Source organism: Trichophyton rubrum, assembly GCF_000151425.1.
Source record: "Trichophyton rubrum CBS 118892 genomic scaffold supercont2.11, whole genome shotgun sequence".
Taxonomy (NCBI): Eukaryota; Fungi; Ascomycota; class Eurotiomycetes; order Onygenales; family Arthrodermataceae; genus Trichophyton; species Trichophyton rubrum.
In genome coordinates this window covers 256,564-275,615 of record NW_003456418.1, presented here as the reverse complement: position 1 = coordinate 275,615, position 19,052 = coordinate 256,564, and the positions used below count along the sequence as shown (strand labels likewise).

The 19,052-nt window shown below is 50.3% G+C and overlaps 7 protein-coding genes across 12 annotated transcripts; 3 read left to right on the top strand and 4 right to left on the bottom strand.

The window, feature by feature from the left end:
• Positions 1-1,137: 1,137 nt before the first annotated feature.
• On the bottom strand, positions 1,138-3,015 carry TERG_07854 (uncharacterized protein; the record flags this gene model as incomplete). Its single annotated transcript, XM_003231506.2, has 4 exons — positions 2,152-3,015; positions 1,924-2,079; positions 1,732-1,854; positions 1,138-1,647 (listed from the first exon to the last, which is right to left on the bottom strand). Exons 1-4 carry the CDS (start codon positions 2,218-2,220, stop codon positions 1,138-1,140), a joined length of 858 nt encoding a protein of 285 aa, XP_003231554.1. The 5' UTR covers positions 2,221-3,015.
• Positions 3,016-3,069: 54 nt separating this feature from the next.
• Positions 3,070-4,386, bottom strand: TERG_07853 (uncharacterized protein; the record flags this gene model as incomplete). Its single annotated transcript, XM_003231505.2, has 2 exons — positions 3,070-4,091; positions 4,149-4,386. The coding sequence occupies 2 exons, from the start codon at positions 4,384-4,386 to the stop codon at positions 3,697-3,699; spliced, it is 633 nt and encodes a 210-aa protein (XP_003231553.1). The 3' UTR covers positions 3,070-3,696.
• Positions 4,387-4,424: 38 nt separating this feature from the next.
• On the bottom strand, positions 4,425-7,470 carry TERG_07852 (uncharacterized protein; the record flags this gene model as incomplete). 2 transcript variants are annotated; one of them, XM_003231504.2, is made up of 7 exons in its annotated part: positions 7,345-7,470; positions 7,192-7,260; positions 7,076-7,133; positions 6,842-6,979; positions 5,577-6,764; positions 5,010-5,521; positions 4,425-4,958 (listed from the first exon to the last, which is right to left on the bottom strand). In XM_003231504.2, the coding sequence occupies exons 1-7, from the start codon at positions 7,429-7,431 to the stop codon at positions 4,614-4,616; spliced, it is 2,397 nt and encodes a 798-aa protein (XP_003231552.1). In that variant the 5' UTR covers positions 7,432-7,470. The 2 variants fall into 2 exon arrangements, with proteins under 2 accessions (XP_003231552.1, XP_047607384.1); XM_047750483.1 differs by having other exon boundaries at positions 4,614-4,958; positions 5,577-7,133.
• A 605-nt stretch (positions 7,471-8,075) lies between these two features.
• Positions 8,076-8,447, top strand: TERG_08960 (uncharacterized protein; the record flags this gene model as incomplete). The annotated part of the gene is made up of 1 exon (XM_003231503.2): positions 8,076-8,447. One exon carries the CDS (start codon positions 8,076-8,078, stop codon positions 8,445-8,447), a length of 372 nt encoding a protein of 123 aa, XP_003231551.2.
• A 467-nt stretch (positions 8,448-8,914) lies between these two features.
• TERG_12605 (uncharacterized protein) lies at positions 8,915-9,331 on the bottom strand (the record flags this gene model as incomplete). The annotated part of the gene is made up of 1 exon (XM_047751544.1): positions 8,915-9,331. The coding sequence occupies one exon, from the start codon at positions 9,329-9,331 to the stop codon at positions 8,915-8,917; it is 417 nt and encodes a 138-aa protein (XP_047607383.1).
• Positions 9,332-10,029: 698 nt separating this feature from the next.
• On the top strand, positions 10,030-14,068 carry TERG_07849 (uncharacterized protein). 5 transcript variants are annotated; one of them, XM_047750480.1, is made up of 3 exons: positions 10,030-10,630; positions 10,690-11,733; positions 11,811-14,068. In XM_047750480.1, exons 2-3 carry the CDS (start codon positions 10,981-10,983, stop codon positions 12,096-12,098), a joined length of 1,041 nt encoding a protein of 346 aa, XP_047607380.1. In that variant the 5' UTR covers positions 10,030-10,630; positions 10,690-10,980; the 3' UTR covers positions 12,099-14,068. The 5 variants fall into 5 exon arrangements, with proteins under 5 accessions (XP_047607380.1, XP_047604828.1, XP_047607381.1 ...); XM_047748838.1 differs by having other exon boundaries at positions 10,030-11,733; positions 11,811-12,090; positions 13,278-14,068; XM_047750481.1 differs by having other exon boundaries at positions 10,690-14,068.
• A 2,775-nt stretch (positions 14,069-16,843) lies between these two features.
• On the top strand, positions 16,844-17,651 carry TERG_07847 (uncharacterized protein; the record flags this gene model as incomplete). The annotated part of the gene is made up of 2 exons (XM_003231500.2): positions 16,844-17,430; positions 17,472-17,651. Exons 1-2 carry the CDS (start codon positions 17,263-17,265, stop codon positions 17,649-17,651), a joined length of 348 nt encoding a protein of 115 aa, XP_003231548.1. The 5' UTR covers positions 16,844-17,262.
• Between the last annotated feature and the right edge of the window lie 1,401 nt (positions 17,652-19,052).

The following is a 19,052-nucleotide window of genomic DNA, read 5'->3' as shown; positions in this document are numbered from 1 at the left end:
GCTTAGGAAGCTTTCTGTTCCTGAGCCGTCATTGATAAGTTGGTGCCTAACACATGGCTGGTGGCTTACCTGCTTCTTCAGACCTGTCAGCTCGTTCCTGGGGAGGCAAAACCTGGAGTTCGAATGTGATGGATAGCTTCAATATTCACACGTTTGAAGGGCGGCTATGCTCTCGTGTCATCCAGAAAAAAAAAAAAGAAGCAGACTATTGACTGTTTGTAAGGGGTAAAAAAGAGTGAGTCTACTATTCGATAGATAGGATCGAGATGGACGGGTTCGTCTGACATCTTCTGTTTGTTACTCGGTTGTTCTATCTCAATTTACCGGCTTCTCCGCCTCTGTCTATAGGGGGTCCCTGATATATCCCAAGAGAATGGAATCAAGGAAGCAGGGGTGAGGCGGGCGAGCGTACATATAAGGCATCCATGCATATACCGACATCCACAGCTCTGTGCAAAGCGGAGGAAGGAGATAATTAAACTGGATCTCAGATCTCTCTTTATTTATTGGAAAGCTGCCTTACCTACTCTAAAATATCACGATAGTAACAGGTAGAATTCAAAAGGCTGAAAAAGGGGGTGGAAAGTCATAGACAGAGAAGGGGTTGATAGCCGGGTCGAAGGATTGTAAAACGTACATATCAAGCACTTTCGAAGGGAAGAAGATGAAAAAAAAAGGCGTTGAAAAAAAAGGGTTTCTTGAATCCTTTTATGTGTTCTCATGAGAAGCGAAGAGAAGTAGACAAGGTAAGCAAGGCAAGGATGGTTGCAAGATTGTACAAAGGAAGTAGAAGGAGAGAAAAGAAGAGAGACATGGCATTACAAGAGGAAGAGAAGAAGAGGAAATAACAGTCAAGAACCGCCCCCTGAATTGCGCCGTAAGAGGTGAAAGAAAAGAGACGAAGACGAGAAGAACAAGGCAGGCCAAAGGGTATCAGATCCATCAGTGTACATACCATATTTCACCAAGATGGAGCTAGAGGAAGGGTAACTAGGCGTAGACACAACTGCCTTCCTTTCCCTATCATGACGACAAACGAGCAAACAAACTAAACCAAGCAATTCAAATCAATTTTTTTTTTTTTGGGTAAATAGGCGAGGATGATGGTTGATCTGAATAGGAGGGTGTGGTTTTTGGTTAGAGAAGGATGAGGTAGTTCGACGGTGCAATTCCCGTCTCACCCGTCGACTTCTTCGCCTGCCACCATCGCCCGCTGACGTCCGAAACCTCGAGAATCTCATGTTTTGTGAAACTGATCTCGTTGGCGTCATCTGGGTTGGCTTCATACGAATATATCGCCTTGGCACGGTAGGGATACTCCGTCGGCTGTCCTACCTCGCCTGTCTCACCGCCGACAGTGCTAGCGTTGGTCTGCGAGCCGAGGACGGGCTGCAAACCCGTTGTGCTGGCAGCGGCAGGGTTGAATCCAGTCATGGGCGAGGAGGTTTCGAACCCCCTGAGAGGCGCGGACGAGTACATGTGTGGGTGGGCGGAGGAGACAGTTGTTTCGGGACGGGGTGTGTAGCTGTGAGAGATGGGCTTGCTGTTGCGGTAGCTGTGTGGCTGTTCCTTGTGAGGCGCAAACGAGTCAATGTACGCCCTAGGCCCTGACTGGGAGGTTGAGCCGAAGTAGAAGATCCAGACAATCTGTCAGATAATACTCGTTAGTGGCGGGGGTTGTCCATAGATATAACTGTACATATATATTTTAACGGCAACGGTAGTACATACGTCTGTCATGGCGAGGAGGATGAGACCGGCGCCGGCAGACTGTCTGGCGCCCTGCTTGCTGGTGACCAGGCTGTCGAGGGTAAATGTAGTGCAGACAAGGCCGGCAGCAGCGTATCCAACAACCTGTTCCCCCGTCAGTCAGTATTTCATCGTTACAACGTCGGCACGTCGGATAAGCAAAGTATGACCCACCGCCGTGCCGTAGACGTGGCTGGTATTCGAGCCCATCACGACCGCAACACCGACCAGGACGCAGAGCTGGTATGCAATCGACCACCAGAAGAAGTTTGGGATCACCTCCTTCGTATGGGCGATGCTGCAAGAGACAACACCGATGATCCACGCCAGCTACAAGGGTCAGCCATCAATTCAATGGTAGGAGAGACAGGTCCAAGCAAAGGGTGACAGGGTGGCCCGTACCATGCCTATCGATACGGTTGCCAGCGCAAAGGGGTCGCCGACCAGGTTGCTCATCTGGAAGCGCGCCATCGTAGCAGCAGTTGGCGTTGACCTAGATACAGATACTTCGAGACGGTGACAGGGACGGCACGCGAGACCATCCACGGCTTCGCATGCAGCGTATTCTCTCTATTCAACGTCGGCGTTCGACCGTATCTGCACTGTTTGCTGACACCCGGCGAGGCTTGCTTTTGCTTGCTTGCTTGCTTGCTTGCTTGCTTGCTTGCTTGCGGCGGCAGTCTGGAGAATGTTTGGACGTCGTTGACCGCAGCACTTCAACTTCTCGACTGCGTCTTCACTGCGGAACGGGTGAAGGAGGTATCCTGTATCGGCGTATCTACCGTCCTGGTGAGTTAGAGCGATCTTCCCGGCGCTGCAAGGAGGGTGAAAGTAGTCGTCAGCGCCTGGCTGGGGGGATTTTGGCGGAGGAAGAGGTTGGAGAAAAAGGGGGTCAAGACGGGCGACGGCGAGGAGGGCGGGAGGTTGCCAGAACGAACGAAAGAAAAAAAGGATGAGAAAGCGAGAGTGAAGACGCCGCAGGAGAAGAAGAAGACGAAGAGGAAGAGGATGAAGCTGAAGTCGAGACGAAGAGATGAAGATGAAGATAAAAAAAAGCGACTTCAGGAGGAGGAAAAAGCAACGAAAAGGCGTTTTTTAGTCTTACTTAAGCCGCTTTTTATGGCTTGACTTTTATATTAATAGCAATTAAGTAGAAGGACAAGAGACAGGACGCTGACGAGAAAGTAATAATGCAGATGTAGAAGACGGAGAGAAGACTAGCAGAAGGTCGCTGTCTGTCCTACGCCACTGGCAGGGCCGTCTCCTGCTTCTGTGGCCGTCAGTCTGGCTGGCCCGCCGGTCTTTGTTTCGCGCGCGCCAAGTTGGCCTGCAAGAGGAGGGAGGCTCGCTGGCTCGCTGGCCTTGTGGAGTTGGGGCAGTTTCAGGCCAGTGTGCTTGACGATCGATGCCCCCGGGCGGGTTTGAAGGAGAGGCGTTGCTGTCGATGTAAGTGCTGGTGTTGTTGCGAAGTCCCTTTAGATGCTCTTCCTGCCAATGGATCGAAAGGTGACTCTGGCTTCTGAGGACTGTACGGTTAACCCCCTGAAGACGGGGATGCTGGTGTCTATATGTATCAGGCACGGAGGACAGTTAAGAAACTCCGAACGGCTTGATGGGGATCCATGTTTGAAGTCTGGACGAGTGGCCATCGCGGGCTCCACGAGTTCTGTCGTGCGTCCTCCTGTTTCACCTGGTTGAAGCACGCCAGCCAACTGGTTTCCAAGCGTTGATGGGGAGCCTCAGTAGTTAGCATCAACGGCGAAGAGTCCACCGCCTCTCAACGCTATGCCTCTACCCATTCTTCAAACATAAAACCCTTCTCTGGTCCTTAATCCGCTGGCCTGGCCTGGCCTGGCCCGGAAGTATGCCGCTTATTCACCGTCTATCCGTGGACCGTAACAGTTAACCCAGTAGAGTCCCGGGGAGGAAGGTTGAACGCGGAGGCTACTACTCCCTTTCTCTCGCCTTCTCCTCCCTCCTCACCCCTATCTCAACCATCTTCATCCTCTCCTCCCATTCCCCCCATACCTCTCCGCCCCCTACAACGCCAACTTCAACCCACCGCTTCATCAACAGTGTACTTTGCACCCTCAGCTCGGCAATTTCCTCCGCCTGACGTCTCTGCGTCTCCTGCGCTCGGTCTATTCGGGGCTGCAGCTCGACAAGGGCCGTAGAAGCGCTGGCGGGAGGGATAGGAAGGTCCTGTAGAGAGCTGAGTCGGGATGCTGTTTCGGGGAACGCAGTGGCGTATGAGAGCACGATGGAAGCTAGAGTTGCTGGTGTCATTGTGGCAGGTGGTGTGTGTGTTGACGCAGACTGGAAAAGGTCGGGATATCGTGAGTCTAGCTACCGTTAGAGACGCATAAATGAAGTATTCTGTAGGCAAATGGCATGCGTACATAGCTTGAGCACATCTTGGACGGCCGGGACTCGTGCGGAGAGCCGTCTGAGGCCATGCTCGAGCTCGGCCAGCCGGGCAGAGACTGTTTCTCGCACTGAAGCTGGCGGTTCGGAGGCCTGCTCTGGCTCGCCGGCCCAGTTCGTCTGGCCGGTCAGCAGGAACTCAATGCGTCGAAGGCGAGTCTCGAGCAGCTCGATCGTGTCTGCCGCAGTGTTCGTAGTGTATTCTGTCTCCATCCTAGCTATTCTCCGAAGCTCTCGTTTGCCGTCGTCGTCGTCGTCGTCGTCGTTGTTGTTGTAATTTGCAGGTTGTCGATGGTTGTTTTGACGTCAGTTTTTGCTTGCCAGGAACCGAACCTTAACTCGATTAGGAAGAACTCAATACTGATAAGTGCCAGGCACGAAATGAAGGGATGATGGATCTAAAAATACAAGCAAAGAGGATATGAAGGATATTATTATGACTACGCTGCTGAGGCTGCGCTTGTCTCTACGTCAACCTGCATACTATCCTCGTCGTGCTCGTTCTCCTCCGTGATCTGGTCCATCAAGGTCCCCTGGCCACCAGCACCAGCTCGCTGTCGAGGCAGCCCCGGCGGAGGCATGATGCTTGCACTGTGCTGCCCTGCTCGTTCTTGCATCTCTTGTCCCTTGACGTCTGCTTTCTCCCCGGTTTCCTCCTCGCCATCGTTAGTCATATCCTTCATCAGAAGATCCTCCTGTTTAGCCGTGTTCGTCTTTCCTTCATATTCGGCAGTAAACTCTGCAAGCTCTTGCTCGAACAGCTCATTGTCCTTGTCGATGAAGTTCTACGTCCAGAGTTAGAACTGGTTTCAACACATTAGCGAATATATACACACCTTTAATGGTTCGGGAAGTTCCCCAGCCTCGAAGCTCATGGCCTCTTCGTTGGCATAAACCAGGACAACACTCGAGGATTCCTCCTTTGCCGCATGAAGCACTTCAATCTCTCGCACGGGGCGCGCAGTGTACCCAACGATATCCACGTTATCGGCTACCGTAGCCCTGGATACTGGCTTGCTACTGGTCGGTCCTGACGCGGACGGTTCAATCTGATTAGACGGTTTCAGGCTCGCAGATCCGGTGCTGCCGACTTTCGCATCATCGACTGAGAAGCTGAACCTCCACCACTGCCACTGCTCGGTTGCTGGTACGTCGGGGACATCGTCCGTCATTAGATCCAATTCCGGTTTCCGCGGTCTCAGCACATAAAATATGTGCGGCTCCGTGCATACGCCGCGAAGGGTATACTTATGTCTTGGTGACTCCTCTGCAGATGAAGCCTGACCAGTAAAGCAGTTGGATAGCTGCCGGAGACTCTCAATGGCTTGCGTTTTTCTTTCTTCCAGCTCTGGGTATTCTCAGATTAGTATGCCATACACTATCCAATGACCAAAATAACTCACCTTGTATTTTATGGGTAATCTGCTCCGTTAATGTTTTCAACTTCTCAATTAAATCGACTACATCCTCTTGCGTGGTAGACGGAGCTCCATCGACCTGGTATGGCCCAGTCAGAGCCACCCGAGATCCAGCAAGTACTTTCTGGACCATCGTATCAACAGAGATGCTTCCCCTCTTAGATAGATATCGATCAACCATCGCCCCCAACTTCTCCAGCTCAACGTCAACAACAACACGACGTCTCCTAAGCTCCACTGCAAACTCCTTGCAATGCTTCATGTACCGGTCAGGATACCAAACAGAAGGGACTTTCAAATCAATCCTGTTACCGTCGTGATTGGTTATCCGCATAGTAAAAACAGGTGCAACTTCTTCTAGCCAGATATCGTCCAACTCCTTACCAGGCATATCACACCATATATGTCCATCTAGGAGGTCATATAGATTCCTTCCAGAGGTCCTGTCAATTGAAAGGTCTAGCAATGAGAATGGTTCATTGGCACACTCGTCCTCCGAAAGTGCCTGTTTGACACCTCTGGAGTAAAATGTTTTTTGGGGCAATTCCCCTTCCGGGGGGGGCGAGATTTCCTCCCAAAGCTTTAAGAACGTAGCTATTCTGTCCTCACCCCTCCAACATTTTAGAGAAGGAAGACCAGATAGGACATCTGCGCTTCCAAAGGCTCGCTGAGAACGGTCCAAAAAGGCCATTAGCCGTTGGGTCTCATGCACAGCGTCCTCCCATGGTGCTTCTGCTTGCTCAAGAGTAGTCAAAGCCGGCTGTCCATTCCACCATTGGCTGTCATTGCCGTAATCTGGAGCCACCCTATCTCTCCAAAGGAGCTCTTCCCTGGCTATTGGTATAGAGTGCAGAATAGTCAAAAAGGCAGGGAAATGGTCTGCCTCCGGTCCCGGTCGAAGAAATCGAGGCGTGTCGTCTATCCGCCGTCTAAGCTCAGGGTCCGGGTCAATAGATATCTCCCTAGAAATAGCACTAGGTAGCGTCAAGGCCCACAGCTCAGTATCATAGTATTCCCTATTTGCAGGACCAAACTGCGCACCCTCTGCCGCGGTGACGCCCGATTCCTGTTCTCCAGACGCAATATTGTGCCCAAGTGACGCCGTGATCGCATGCTGCATCTCGTGCTCCTCGCGTTCCGCTAACGTAAGGCCATCAGTGTTCAAATCGTCCGCTAATTTCCCAAGACCGTCTCCAGGTAAGCGCAAGCCACGGAACTACTAAACCAGGGGACAGTTGCAAGAAGCTCACAATAATTCGGGTTCCCTAATGTGTTCGGCGTCTGGGTCGTAGACTCTACATTCTTCTTCTCACGGATACCGACTCGTGACGGCGGACGGGACGGGGCTGACAAGCCGCCAACATCTATACGGTCGATATCAAACGATCCTCGAACAAGTCAGAACACATGGACACTAGCCAGGGGGGTTGAATAAGTGTCCGTTGAAGCATTGATCACTAATCGAGGAAGCGGCGCATGCTTACTCTGAGGAGTTGGGCTGTGGAAATCGCGGGGGAGGGGGTTTGGTAGAATTTCCTCGACCTATCCATCCACCGTCAGTTCTCTGTCTGTCTGCTGAGAGATGTGCAGTCTTGCTAACCGGCGGTAGAGGGTCGTCTGGATTTTCAAAGTAAGCATTGATAGCTCTATGGGAGTCGCCATTATTGTGCTATAATTCGTACAGTGAAACTGTTAGCAGGCTGCATATCCCAAGCTATGAGACGGCCAGGTGGAGGAGGGGATCTGAAGGTACTTGGAGAAACGCAATTGCCCGTTCCCTGGAGGCGCTGGTGAACGAGACGAAGGCCTCAATCGCCTCGTCTGTTATTTCCGGCACCATCTCTGCCTTGCACGCTGTCTTGCTTGCTCTTTGGATGTGGTGAAGCCGCGAAGCCAAAGCTGAAGATGCAGCAAGCAAGTTGACGTTAACTTATAGATCGAGATCGCGACCAAGAAAAGTCACGGGGGCGGCCGCATTCGTCATCTTCCCGCCTCCGCCTCTATCGAGCTGCAAACCTTCAACTCACACAAGTCATGATGTCGAGAGGTGAGATAACTTACTATTATAGCGATGGTAGTGACAGTATCATGGGCTGTCTACTTAAGACCATTGCTATACTCGCTAAGATGGCTTCAGTGGCTTCTTCTCTTCACTCTCTATCACTTGCCAATGCTGCTCGTATGGATCTTCCTGTCTAAGAACTCTGTAGAGGTCTACAGATTACTATGCTGCCACCCCAGCAGCCAAGGCCAACTGAAGCAGATGCTAGAATGCGATCAAACTCCATGGAAGATACCCATTTTCTTTGTTTATTAGCTCCGGATGGATGCAGGGCGTGTGTTTGACGGAACTTCCCTGGAGTTTCCCCTCTAAGGCAGCCGGATTTTCACCTCTTCATACTAAAAATCATCACACTTACAACGTTGCCTCCATTACTGGTGTGTCTACCTGAGTCACTTCAGTGCTGATAGGTTCGAAACAAGATGGCTGAACCACCTGCCGAAGACGGTCTGGAGACTCCAAACATTCTCAAAAGACTCAAGGCAGAGAGAAAACAGCATAGTTACAGAGATCAGCTCTCAAAATGGGAAATACCTATCAATGAATCCGAAGCGAATATAGCAAACCATTTGATATCCAAAATCTTTGAGGACATGGCAAAGAACGTGTCCGTGCAATATCTAGGGAAGGCTCAAGGTTCTTCTCTTGAGGAAAACTACATGAATTCACAGAGGTGTGTTCAGGTCCAAGCGTTGGTCGACATGTTGCTACCAATTGCCAGTGGCTCCATTGAAAATGACCCATCCATATCTACACCCTTGAAGGACAGATACGAGTCACGCCCAATACCCTGATGCTATTGTTCCGACCCCTGGGACCATGGAATCCTGTTGATGCGAAATAGATGGTACAATCTCTACGAGAAGATTCCGGACTTGGAGTATATGTTGATGTTGGTGCAAGCGGATCGTTTCAGAGAAATGCTATGGTATCTCGAGCCAAAGCATTGGGATTACATGGTGGCCTCACTTCGCCAATATCGTACCAGTATCAAGGTCTTTGCTGAAGTTATCCATTTAGATTTTAGATGGCCATTTACTACAAGAGCTAGGCAGCTTCCCATGGAACTGGCCTATGGCTACTTTAAAGGAAAACGACTGAGTGACTACCATCCCCATACAATTGTAGTCAATGACAACAGAGGAGAAATCTATGGCGTCGCTGCAGAGACTAAGGATACTTCGTTTCACAAAATAATCCAATCTTTGGCCTCCGTAGATAGTGCTCTATCCAACGAAGCGAATAAAAACCCTCCACCACTTTACAGGATCAACAACAATATAACGGATGAATGGGCATGCAAATCTTGCCTGAAATGGAAACACTTGTGCCTATGAGAATACTCAGAAGGGAAAGACAAACTTTTCTTCCGTTCATCATTTTTGCAACTGATGGACTGCAATGACAGACGTGAGACTGGCGTACGCTCCCTCATCGGTGTCGGCGAGGGCATGAACCTGGGAGCTTTGACGGGGACATTTCGGGTTTCGAAATTCTTCTTTGGTTTCCCCTTGACCCTGATATCTGGGGAAAGGAAGGGTATTATCACAAAAGCAAATAGGGATGATTCTGGCGATTGGACTCGTTTTTTGAACCACTCTTGTGACCCTAATACAAGTGTTAATTTCGGAATATACCAGGGGATACCGACAGCAACAATCGTCACAACAAAGTGCATCCAACCAATGCAGGAGCTAACAATAGACTATGGGAAAAAGTATATGAACACAGTATTATGGACCTGTCAGTGTAAGAGCTCAACATGCAAATATCCAAACTGTGAGCCGGAGGAGGAAGACGAGTCTCTTTTTTCAGTGACGAAAGGAAGTCCTATCGAGTACCGCCGTGAGAAGGAAACGGCTTCATGTAATTAGTTTCCACATGCTTGCTATCTGGTTAATCTTAACAATGGTCGAGACTTCACGATTAGCCAGTTAACTAGTTAGCTTAGAATGTCAAGAAATAAACCACAGTATCCATCCTATTATCATCACCTCCTATCCTTTGTACCTGGCAAGCAACAGAGTATACAGAGTAGTCAACTGCCCCTTAAAGCATCCTCAAGCACAGGCACTGGCTTCGGCTATCAGGAGTGGCGCCGAGCAACTAGTTAACCAACTAAATTCTGGGGCTCTTCAGGATCCTCCCCGCAAGTATAAATGGCTATCTGACCGTCGCTCGCTCCCTCGGCTCGTTTCTCCGTCTCAAGAACATGAGACAGTGATCGCCAGCAGTGTTATCTTTCATTATTTATTCCTTATAGAGTCTTTTCCTTACTGTTAGCGTTCGTCGTTCTCTTTGCCGGCTCGTTTTCGTCCCTTGTATTTAACCCCGGCGGCGCATTTGAAGTACTTCTTAGCAGGCAGTCGACTATGCGGGGAACGACGACGCTGCCATGGCAGCTCTCTAGACGGATCGCAAACCTTCCGAGGACAAGATGGAGCTGTCGCAGCTTATACGGAGTTGCTCAGAGTCGGAAGGCGTCTAGTCAGAGCTATGCTCGAGGGCCGTCGGAGGTTTGTTAATTAGGAACCTTCCCAGCTTTCCTGGTTTGGTCATTGAGCTGACGGATATTCCCCTTACTGTGCGAGGCAGCCGCCGTTATTTGAGCAGACAGTCGGCGATTACTTTGCGGATACTGTGAAGAAATATGGAGAGAGGACTGCGTTAGTTTTGGCGCTATCTGTTCTGTTCTGTCGTTTGGGGGAAGACTGACGTTATTGGGACCGGACAGGGTTATTTCGAGGCACCAGGGCCAGAGAGTGACATATAAAGAATTGGATCAGAGAAGCAATTCGCTAGCTCGTGGATTGGCGTCTACCGGCGTCAAAAAGGGAGACAGAGTGGCCGTGTCTTTGGGAAACGGACTGGAATATGCCATTGTGAGGATACGTTTGAAGCCATACTGGAGAGACTGCTGAGCTGACCATGGATTTCACAGGCGACATATGCTCTGTTCAAACTGGGAGCAGTCCTGGTAAGTACATTTTCATTTACCTATGCTCGGTGACAGACAGCTACTGATACCATACCCAGGTCCCTCTTAATCCATCGTTCAATTTCAACCAGGTGACATCTGCCCTCAGCCATCTGGAGGCTTCCCACTTGATCATAAGTACGGAAGTCAACCTACCTCGAAAAGACCCTCGGTCGAACATTCCCTTACTGCAGGAGCTTGTTCCCGATCTTCAGTCCGTCAAACTCCAGTCTACTGTCAGCTCCCTCAAACAGATCATCCTAGTCCAGAACGATGCCGGTCGAATTGATACCTCTGCATTAAAGTGCATCACACCGTATACTTCGATATACTCTGAGCTCCTGCAGGACATGAAGGCTTTGCCCGACCAGGGACTCTCTCCAACTGATGTTGTGAATATCCAATTCACCTCCGGGACAACATCAATGCCCAAGGCAGCATGCCTGAGCCACCGATCGATATTAAACAATGGGGTGCAAATTGGGGATAGAATGCTGCTCACGCCCAAGGATATCGTATGCTGTCCTCCGCCGCTCTTCCACTGCTTCGGATGTATCCTCGGATACATGGCAACAGCCACTCATGGATCGGCCATAGTATTCCCAACCGAATCCTTCAACGCAGTAGCAACGTTGAAAGCTGTGCAGGAAGAGAAGTGCACGGCACTCTATGGCGTACCGACCATGTTCATAGAGGAGCTCGACCTCCTTGCAGACGGTGTCGTACCCTATGAGGGATTCCAGTACCTGCGCACTGGCATTGCAGCCGGCAGCAGCGTGCCATCTGAACTGATGAAGAAGCTACACAAAACGCTCAACCTGACTGAGCTGACAATATGCTACGGTATGACGGAGACAAGCCCCGTCTCGACCATGACTGCAACGGACGACCCGATTGAGAAGCGGCTGAACACTGTGGGCAAGTTACTTCCACATGTCGAAGCCAAAGTGGTCAACCCACTAGATTACGATCAAATACTCCCTCTAGGCGAGAGGGGTGAGCTGGCTGTCAGCGGATATCATGTCATGAAGGAATATTGGGGCGCACCCGAGAAGACTGCCGCTGTGATGGTGCCAGACTCTGAAGGGAAGATATGGATGCATGTGAGTATAGCTTTTTTTTTTTTTCGTTTTGCTTCTTCCTCTTCTTGTTTACGGCTTCTAATCTATTCGTCCACAAGACCGGTGACGAAGCTTCAATGTCTGCCGACGGATACATCACCATCACCGGGCGTATCAAGGACCTGATCATCCGTGGGGGCGAGAATATTCACCCTCTTGAGGTCGAAAACTGCCTTCTCGCTCACCCCAGCGTGTCCAACGTATCTGTGCTAGGGGTCCCCGACGAGCGCTACGGGGAAGCCGTTGCCGCGTTTGTGGTAACACATGCTGAAGGGGAGGGCAAGGTGACGTCTGCAGAGATCAAGAGCTGGGTTCGCGGCAAACTGAGCCATCATCTAGGTAAGTGAGTTGAGAGTCGAGAGCTGTTGCCCATCCCATCTGCACCACCATTCCCATCCCATCCCGGACAACTTCCTTGATCCCTTCACCGAGGCCGAAAGCCAGGGCAAAAAAGCAAGTCGTCCCAACTCGACGGGATGGTCGCCGTGTCCGCGCACTACCCTGCGATCATCCCGCCAAGGCCACCCTGGCAAGGCTTGATTTTGCTTATTTGAGGTTATTCGATGGTGATATCTGTTTGTTTTTTCTCCTTTTGGCTCTTCGCTTCAAGATTTCTGGCCTCGCGATAAGCTGGGTTGGTATCTTGCTGCATTGCCAGCACATGGGCAGAGTCGTTGTTTCATAACACTCGCACAGCATATACCCAGCATGGAGCTGCGGATGGCTGATCCTATACCCGCGATTGATTGATCCTCTAAGATGGAAAATTGGTGATGACCAATTGTCGCTAGCGCGAGCAGGAGACTCCGCTTAACAGCGTCCAATTGTCTCGCTGTCATTCAATCTATCGCAAAATTACCCATCGTCCCATTATATACTTCCACGCATACGGAGTGTATATAAGTAATATTCCACACCACCAGGTTGCGACGATGGCCGTGCAACCTGTCTTCCAAGGTCTCCATGTGATCCATGTGGAGTCCACGAGAGTGGCAGTGGCTGGCAACTAGCGCAAGCTTCCCATGTCTGCAAGACTAGGACTGTTTCTGTCAAGCGTCCTCTCTCGCTGCATGTCCGGTCGCCTGAATGCTTGTCACGGCACAGGGGGGCCTGCTGCTGCATCTTTTGTGTCTCCTGCCCCCCTCTTTCCCCCTTTTTTTTGAGTTGCATTCGTTCGCCCTCGCTCGCCATCACCGTCCATTCGGCTGTCGATCCGGCGCTACGAATCCGTGCCATTAATGGAGCTGAAGCTCTCATCTCAACGCTCAAGCCCTCTTTTCCAATTATTTTACCTTTATCCCATCGCCGGTTTATATATACACAGACTCAAATCCTTCAAAGCCCAGTTCCCCGGAGAATTTTCCCAAGGATATTTCTCTTTTCTCCCTAAGCTTCGTTTCTTTTTCCTTCGTTGCCTTACTCCATTCTCCTACTCGCCTTTCTCCTCTCCCATCTCCCGCTTGCATTTTATTCTGGACTGCTTTTTCGGTCACCGGCGCTAACGACGATCACTTCCTGCTTGACAGTGCCTAAATATATCTTCTACATCGATGCCTCGGACTTCCCAAAGACCGCTAGTGGCAAGATACAGAAATTCAAGCTTCGTGAACGTGCAATTGAGCTGATCAATGAAGACCAGCACCAGGAAATGGCAGCGGTATCGGCCAGCGGCACGGCAGCACAAACTGAGCGAACTTGAAACAAGCTCAAGCGGCAGAAAGTGAGTTGGTTGCTTTTCCCGGGTATTTTGGATATCGAAACGTGGAATCGAATGAACCCGTCACTGGGTATGACCGCGGCTTGTTTTTGGAGCAGGATGAGAGAATTAAACCACCACTATCCCGCATGCTCGCTCCCCCCCTATCTATCTGATTCATCTCCCGCTTTCGCGTCCGCATCCGCATCCGCTGCTCTGACCTGACCTCCTGCCTCGTCACCCCCTCCATCGCCTCCCACCCCTGCGATATATATTGTTTATGTTTCTCCATATGTCGTCATCAAAATGGAGGCATCCTCACATCAGTACTTAAGTACGGGTGCACTATTGAGTATTTAAATGGGGCACCATACTTCGGTACCCATAACCAGTTTTACCTGACAAGTGTAAAGTACAGGAATAACTAGTGCGTATGTAAAAATCTGGGAAAACCCCTCTCGTATCTTCTCCAGGTTACGCTGAGGCGGAAGAGATAGGGATATAAGTAGCCTCGTATCCTTTCTATGATTGCAATTTTGGATTAAAGAATAGAAATTGGGTTAACTAGTTGCTCCAGAGTTATTCGAAGCGAGGTGCATTCGAACCGAAACTGACGTCGCTACCCGTTCTCAAGAGTAATAATCGTAAAATAAGATGAAATAGAAGCGAGGCCGGAGAGTCTCTGCTGGATAGATATATTTGGAAGCGCCATGGGTGTGTCACGTGATGGTATTTTTTTCCAGGTTGGGTCAAACATTTGGGCTTCAGCTACAACGTCCTTGACAGAGCCTCTACTATGCAGCAGCCTGGATGCCTTTGCGGCTCAAGTCGTGACCGTTGGAAGGGCTCAGCTTTGTTCCTCTAGTGGGCTGCAGCTAGTAACGGATTTATCCGTGAAGGGCTACTGAATGCTACCACATGACGGGGTCAGCAACAAGGTCAATATCCAGTACTCTGTAGGAACTGGAAGCTTAGAAATGACGACGACTACATCAGCTCAGGAATGAGGAATATGGAGGATTACTCATGATACGAATTCCTCCGACCCATCCAGCAGGAGTCACCAGCAGTACATCTAGAAGAGTCACAGTATTTTTTGTCTCGTGGCAAATGACTCTTATGGACGAAAGTTGATGTTGATACCGATGTTGAAAACTATACCCGAAGAAATCGAATCAAAGACAGCCTTCCTAGCATATGCAAGGGGCCACGAAGAATGCTGCAAGGGACTCGCCTTGACGATTCAAGGCCTTTGGTGACCATGATCTCGAATCACCGCGGAGGCATTACTATATCCAGAACTAATCAAGGCGAGGTTTAAGTCATGGTTGCCCAGAAGGTATTTACCCGTGGCAAGGCCAGATGTGAGCTGGGTCCACGTATTTTGATATACGTGGAATGCCATGGCCGATTCCGTGAGAACCTTTCGACGTGCGTGAGACGCCCGGCAGATATATTATTATTATATGTACGCTTACCTTATAAGCAACAACGCAACGGTCACTCAGCAGGTATCCCTGGCGGGCTGGGCTATATATAATTCGAGAGCAACCACAAGGATAAAAGCGGATACTCACTGACCCAACAAATTGATAAAAAAAAATAAAATAACCCATATTTACAAGCTTACTTGCAGGGATGTGGATGGAGGATTACCAATTTTACGATACTGTATGTAAGTAAGGACATACCAAGCCCCCAGCAAGGGAGAGTCGTCCGTTAATCAACTTTGCACCGCCGACATATACGAGAGGCAGGCAGACATCGAAGGTCGAGTTGAGAATTGAACATCAAGAAAGAGGGTGAATTAAGCCTTCTTGTCGTGGGACAGGTGCATGAACATCCATCCCATCACGATGGTGGACGTTGAAAAAGTGGAAGTATTTAACGGCAGGCGAGCTTGACGCGGAATAATTAAAAAGTATGTGAAATGTGAGTTATGGCTGGAAGCAGGAAAGAGTGTTCAGCGCACGGTCAGGGTACATCGCTACATCGACATTTTGACATTCAAACTTATCGCCATCGCGGTCGGTGAACTTGGATGGTAGCAGGCAGTAGTTGGAAGTTGCAAGTTAATGCGCCACTCGCTTCCATCGATCAGCTGTGCTCAAAAAAGCCACTGACCCACGAACGCGGCGATGTACTTATAAATACCTGGGGAAAATAAATAAATACACCGTCATAACTCGGGGTAGCGCAAGCCATCCAACATCAAACAGCGCGAAGGAAGGACGTTGTTGGTCTTTGCCGCTTCCATCTGCCATCTTGCCAGGCGGCTGAAATCAAACTAGCGTGTTTGCTCGATGGTATATACGGGGATGGCAAGAGTGATGTTCAGCAAGCTTCGATGTGATGGGCCGTCATATGATGGGACGCAACGATGGTCGAGCTGCTTCGTGGGCTGGAAGGGCATCTCAATAGGTCGAACGTGAGGACAGAGAGAGAGGGAGAGAGAGAGAGAGAGCGGGAATCGACTCGGCAGCTCGGCATGTCGGCAGGTCTGCACATCATCAATCATGGCATGGCATCCTCTCTTGATCTGAAACTCGGCCCATTCTCATCCACCCTTCTCCTGCCGGTATTTCTTCACGGAAAAAAAAAATCTTCATCGCTTATCACACGCCCCGTCTCGTCCTCCAAAAACTCCCTTTCTTCATCTCGCGCGAGAGGAAAAGAAAAGTTTTGTATCCCCACGCACGGTCCGCGGAAAAGCCCCTGCTTGACTTCCGTTAAAGCAGCACCGCTCTCTGTCCCAAACAGGCCTAGCGTAAGGACAAGGTGTAAAATAGGGTCCAAGCTTCTTTTTCACCCTGCATGACATGATTACATAAGTCTGCATAAGGGATAAAAATAGACCGCATAAAAAAAAGATGAGTAAGGAGTTTGACCTGCTTAGCTAATATTCTCTCCATGCCGCGTTTGGCGCTGAATAAAAAGCAGGGAAGAAAGAGCAAAACGGCCTGTCATGGTAGATGGGATGGGCTGGGTGTTCTGGCCCTGTCCTGCTCCCATGACTGAAGAGATTTTTTTTACTTACTTAACATACTCTCTTGAGTTGCTGTTTAAGCATACTCGAGTGTAAGTTCTGACAGGGAGGTCGGAAACATCAACAAGCGGTTTCATATTTTTATCCCCGAGCACAACACAGTTCCCATACCAGCTAGTTTTAAGTGCTCCATATTGGTATAAACCTATATGGCTTCTCCGGATGCGGCATTTAGCACTATATAGCACTATAGATAAAAAACAAAAAGAAAAAAAAAAAAAAACACTCTGACACAAGCGGGACTCTCACCGTCCGGCCACTCCTTTCATCTCCTCCGATCGTTCGTTCGGCCTCACCGCGCCTCCGTCCGTCCGTCTTGCCATCCATCTTATCTCGTCATCTCTCCCTCTGCCGTCCTCCACACTCCGCACAGCCAACATAATATTTTTCTTATGTGCGTGGTTATGCACTTATGTAACCAACACGGAGGGGGGGCCACGCAGCCGAACCGATCTCATCGCATCGTTTCATGCATGTCATGTCCGAGCAGTTGTCAAGCCCTTGGCGAGATCGCACAGCCTGCCCTTCACGCAACCATCTTTCGAGTCGTCTTAGCCGTGACATTTTTCAGCGAATCCCCATGGTAATGTCATGATCGTTGTCAGGGTCATGGTCATGGTCATGGCCTGTGGCTGTCCCGCCAGCGCCCCCCCGCGATCCCTGGCCCGTCCTGTCCCTTCGTATCGGGGCGAACGAGAGCGCACGTTCGTCCAATCCATCATCGGCGATTAGTGATGTTCATGGGCCGCAGGTATCGCACCAGCCAAAGATGAGTGAGCAGGTACCGGCCGGAGAATACCTGCGAAGTTCCGCGCTGGCCGCAGGGGAAGGCAAAAAAGCGAGCCAAAGGGAAAATAAGGGAAGCTTTTTCTGGAACTTACGGGGATGGACATGGGGCATGCATTTTATCTGGGCCGGCGGGGGTGATGGGTGGACTGTAAGTATGGTCACGTATGTATGTATGGTAATTACGGTAAGATGGTTCCGGGACAAGCAGAGGACAAGACGAGGACGCCAGCAAGACAAGAGGAGATAGACGACAAGGCGAAGACTGGACGAAGACTGGACGAAGACTGGACGAAGGCCGGGACGATGAAGAAGACGAAGAAGAGTTCGATGGCAACGGCAGGTTATGCTGTCATGCCCCCCATGGGGTAACCAGAGAATGAACACCAGAGATAGGGGAGAGAAGACCATCTTTGCCGCCGGGGCTAACGCCGTCTCTTTCGGCCGCTGCAACGTTCCATCTCCCATCTCCCCATCTTCTGGTCTGCCATCCCGTGTCAGCCAGTCGCAGCGACTCTACGTGCAGGCTTTTCCAGAGAGTCTTTTTTATCTGCGGAGTATCAAGAGCTTATGTTTTATCATCTGCCATCGCCACGTCACGTGGTTTTATCTCGAAGTCGCAGGAGTTCGGTAGTTGGCGATGGACGTCAGGTAGGACGACCAAGCCCATGCCGGCCATGCCATGCCCTGCTGTGCTCACCAGCCATGTAACCCGTTAGATTACTCTAATATAAAAAGGAGTCTAGAGGGTGAGAAGTGTACAGGAGGAGGACAGGATGGGTGGGTGGTGCAGGAGTGTCGGTAAACGGCCCTGGTGTATCCCTTGACCATGGCCGTTAGCCAGCGCTGCTCACCGTCAGTTTGTTGTATGATGTATATGACCCTGCGGTATCGCCATGCTGATCACAGACAAGTACCCCAGGTATCTATTTCTCCATCGAGCAGTGCTCTCCAGGTAGCATTTAATAATTGTAATTGTAATATTGTCCCATGTCAGCGGTAGAGTTAACTAGCAGCTAGCCACTGCGGCCCGTCAGTCGGAGCTTTTACTGGGCAGTTCATCACTCTAAGTAACTAACACGACATCGCTTGCTTAGGTGTACTACCGGCGATGACCAACGGCAGGACAAACAAACAAACAGAGACAGATTCAAAGGCGTTTCATCGAGCCTTGGAGTCTAAGAGTCTAACGTCTGAACCCAAGCCGTGCGTTCCCTTGCTGGCCAGCCCGTCAATGGCGCCTCGTATGCCCAAGTAGGTCGGTCCCTAAGGGGGTGCTGGCCTCTCCATGTCAGAAAATGCGGTATTTTCCTCAAGACAGTCACAGATGCTAAGTTAGCTAGCTGGCCAGCTTATTTCTCCGCCCGGTAACTCGTTCAATTAACTCCCTGGAGCCCTGCTTGACATGGCGGTCGGTGAGTGGACGCGCAAGGGAGACGATTATCTGGGACGAGGGAGGAGGATCCCCGGAGCCAAACGCCAGAAAAGCTGGGAGCTGGAGCTGGAGCCCGGATGGACGCTCCTTTTTCCTTTCTACCCGATGGTGAAACCAAAGCTGTAGGTAGCTTCATGCAGAACAAACCAACTGAGAACAAGCCCAGCCCGGCAGTTGGAGAGCTGGGTCGTGTGTAATTATTCCTACCCAAAAAGACCACAAGGAAAGAAGAAAAGAAGGGCAGCCTATACGAACCGGTCGAAGCTTGAATGCAATTGACTTGGGGTCTCTCCTCTTCTAACTCGTTAAGCGATGGTGTTTCTTTTTGGCGGGCCCAT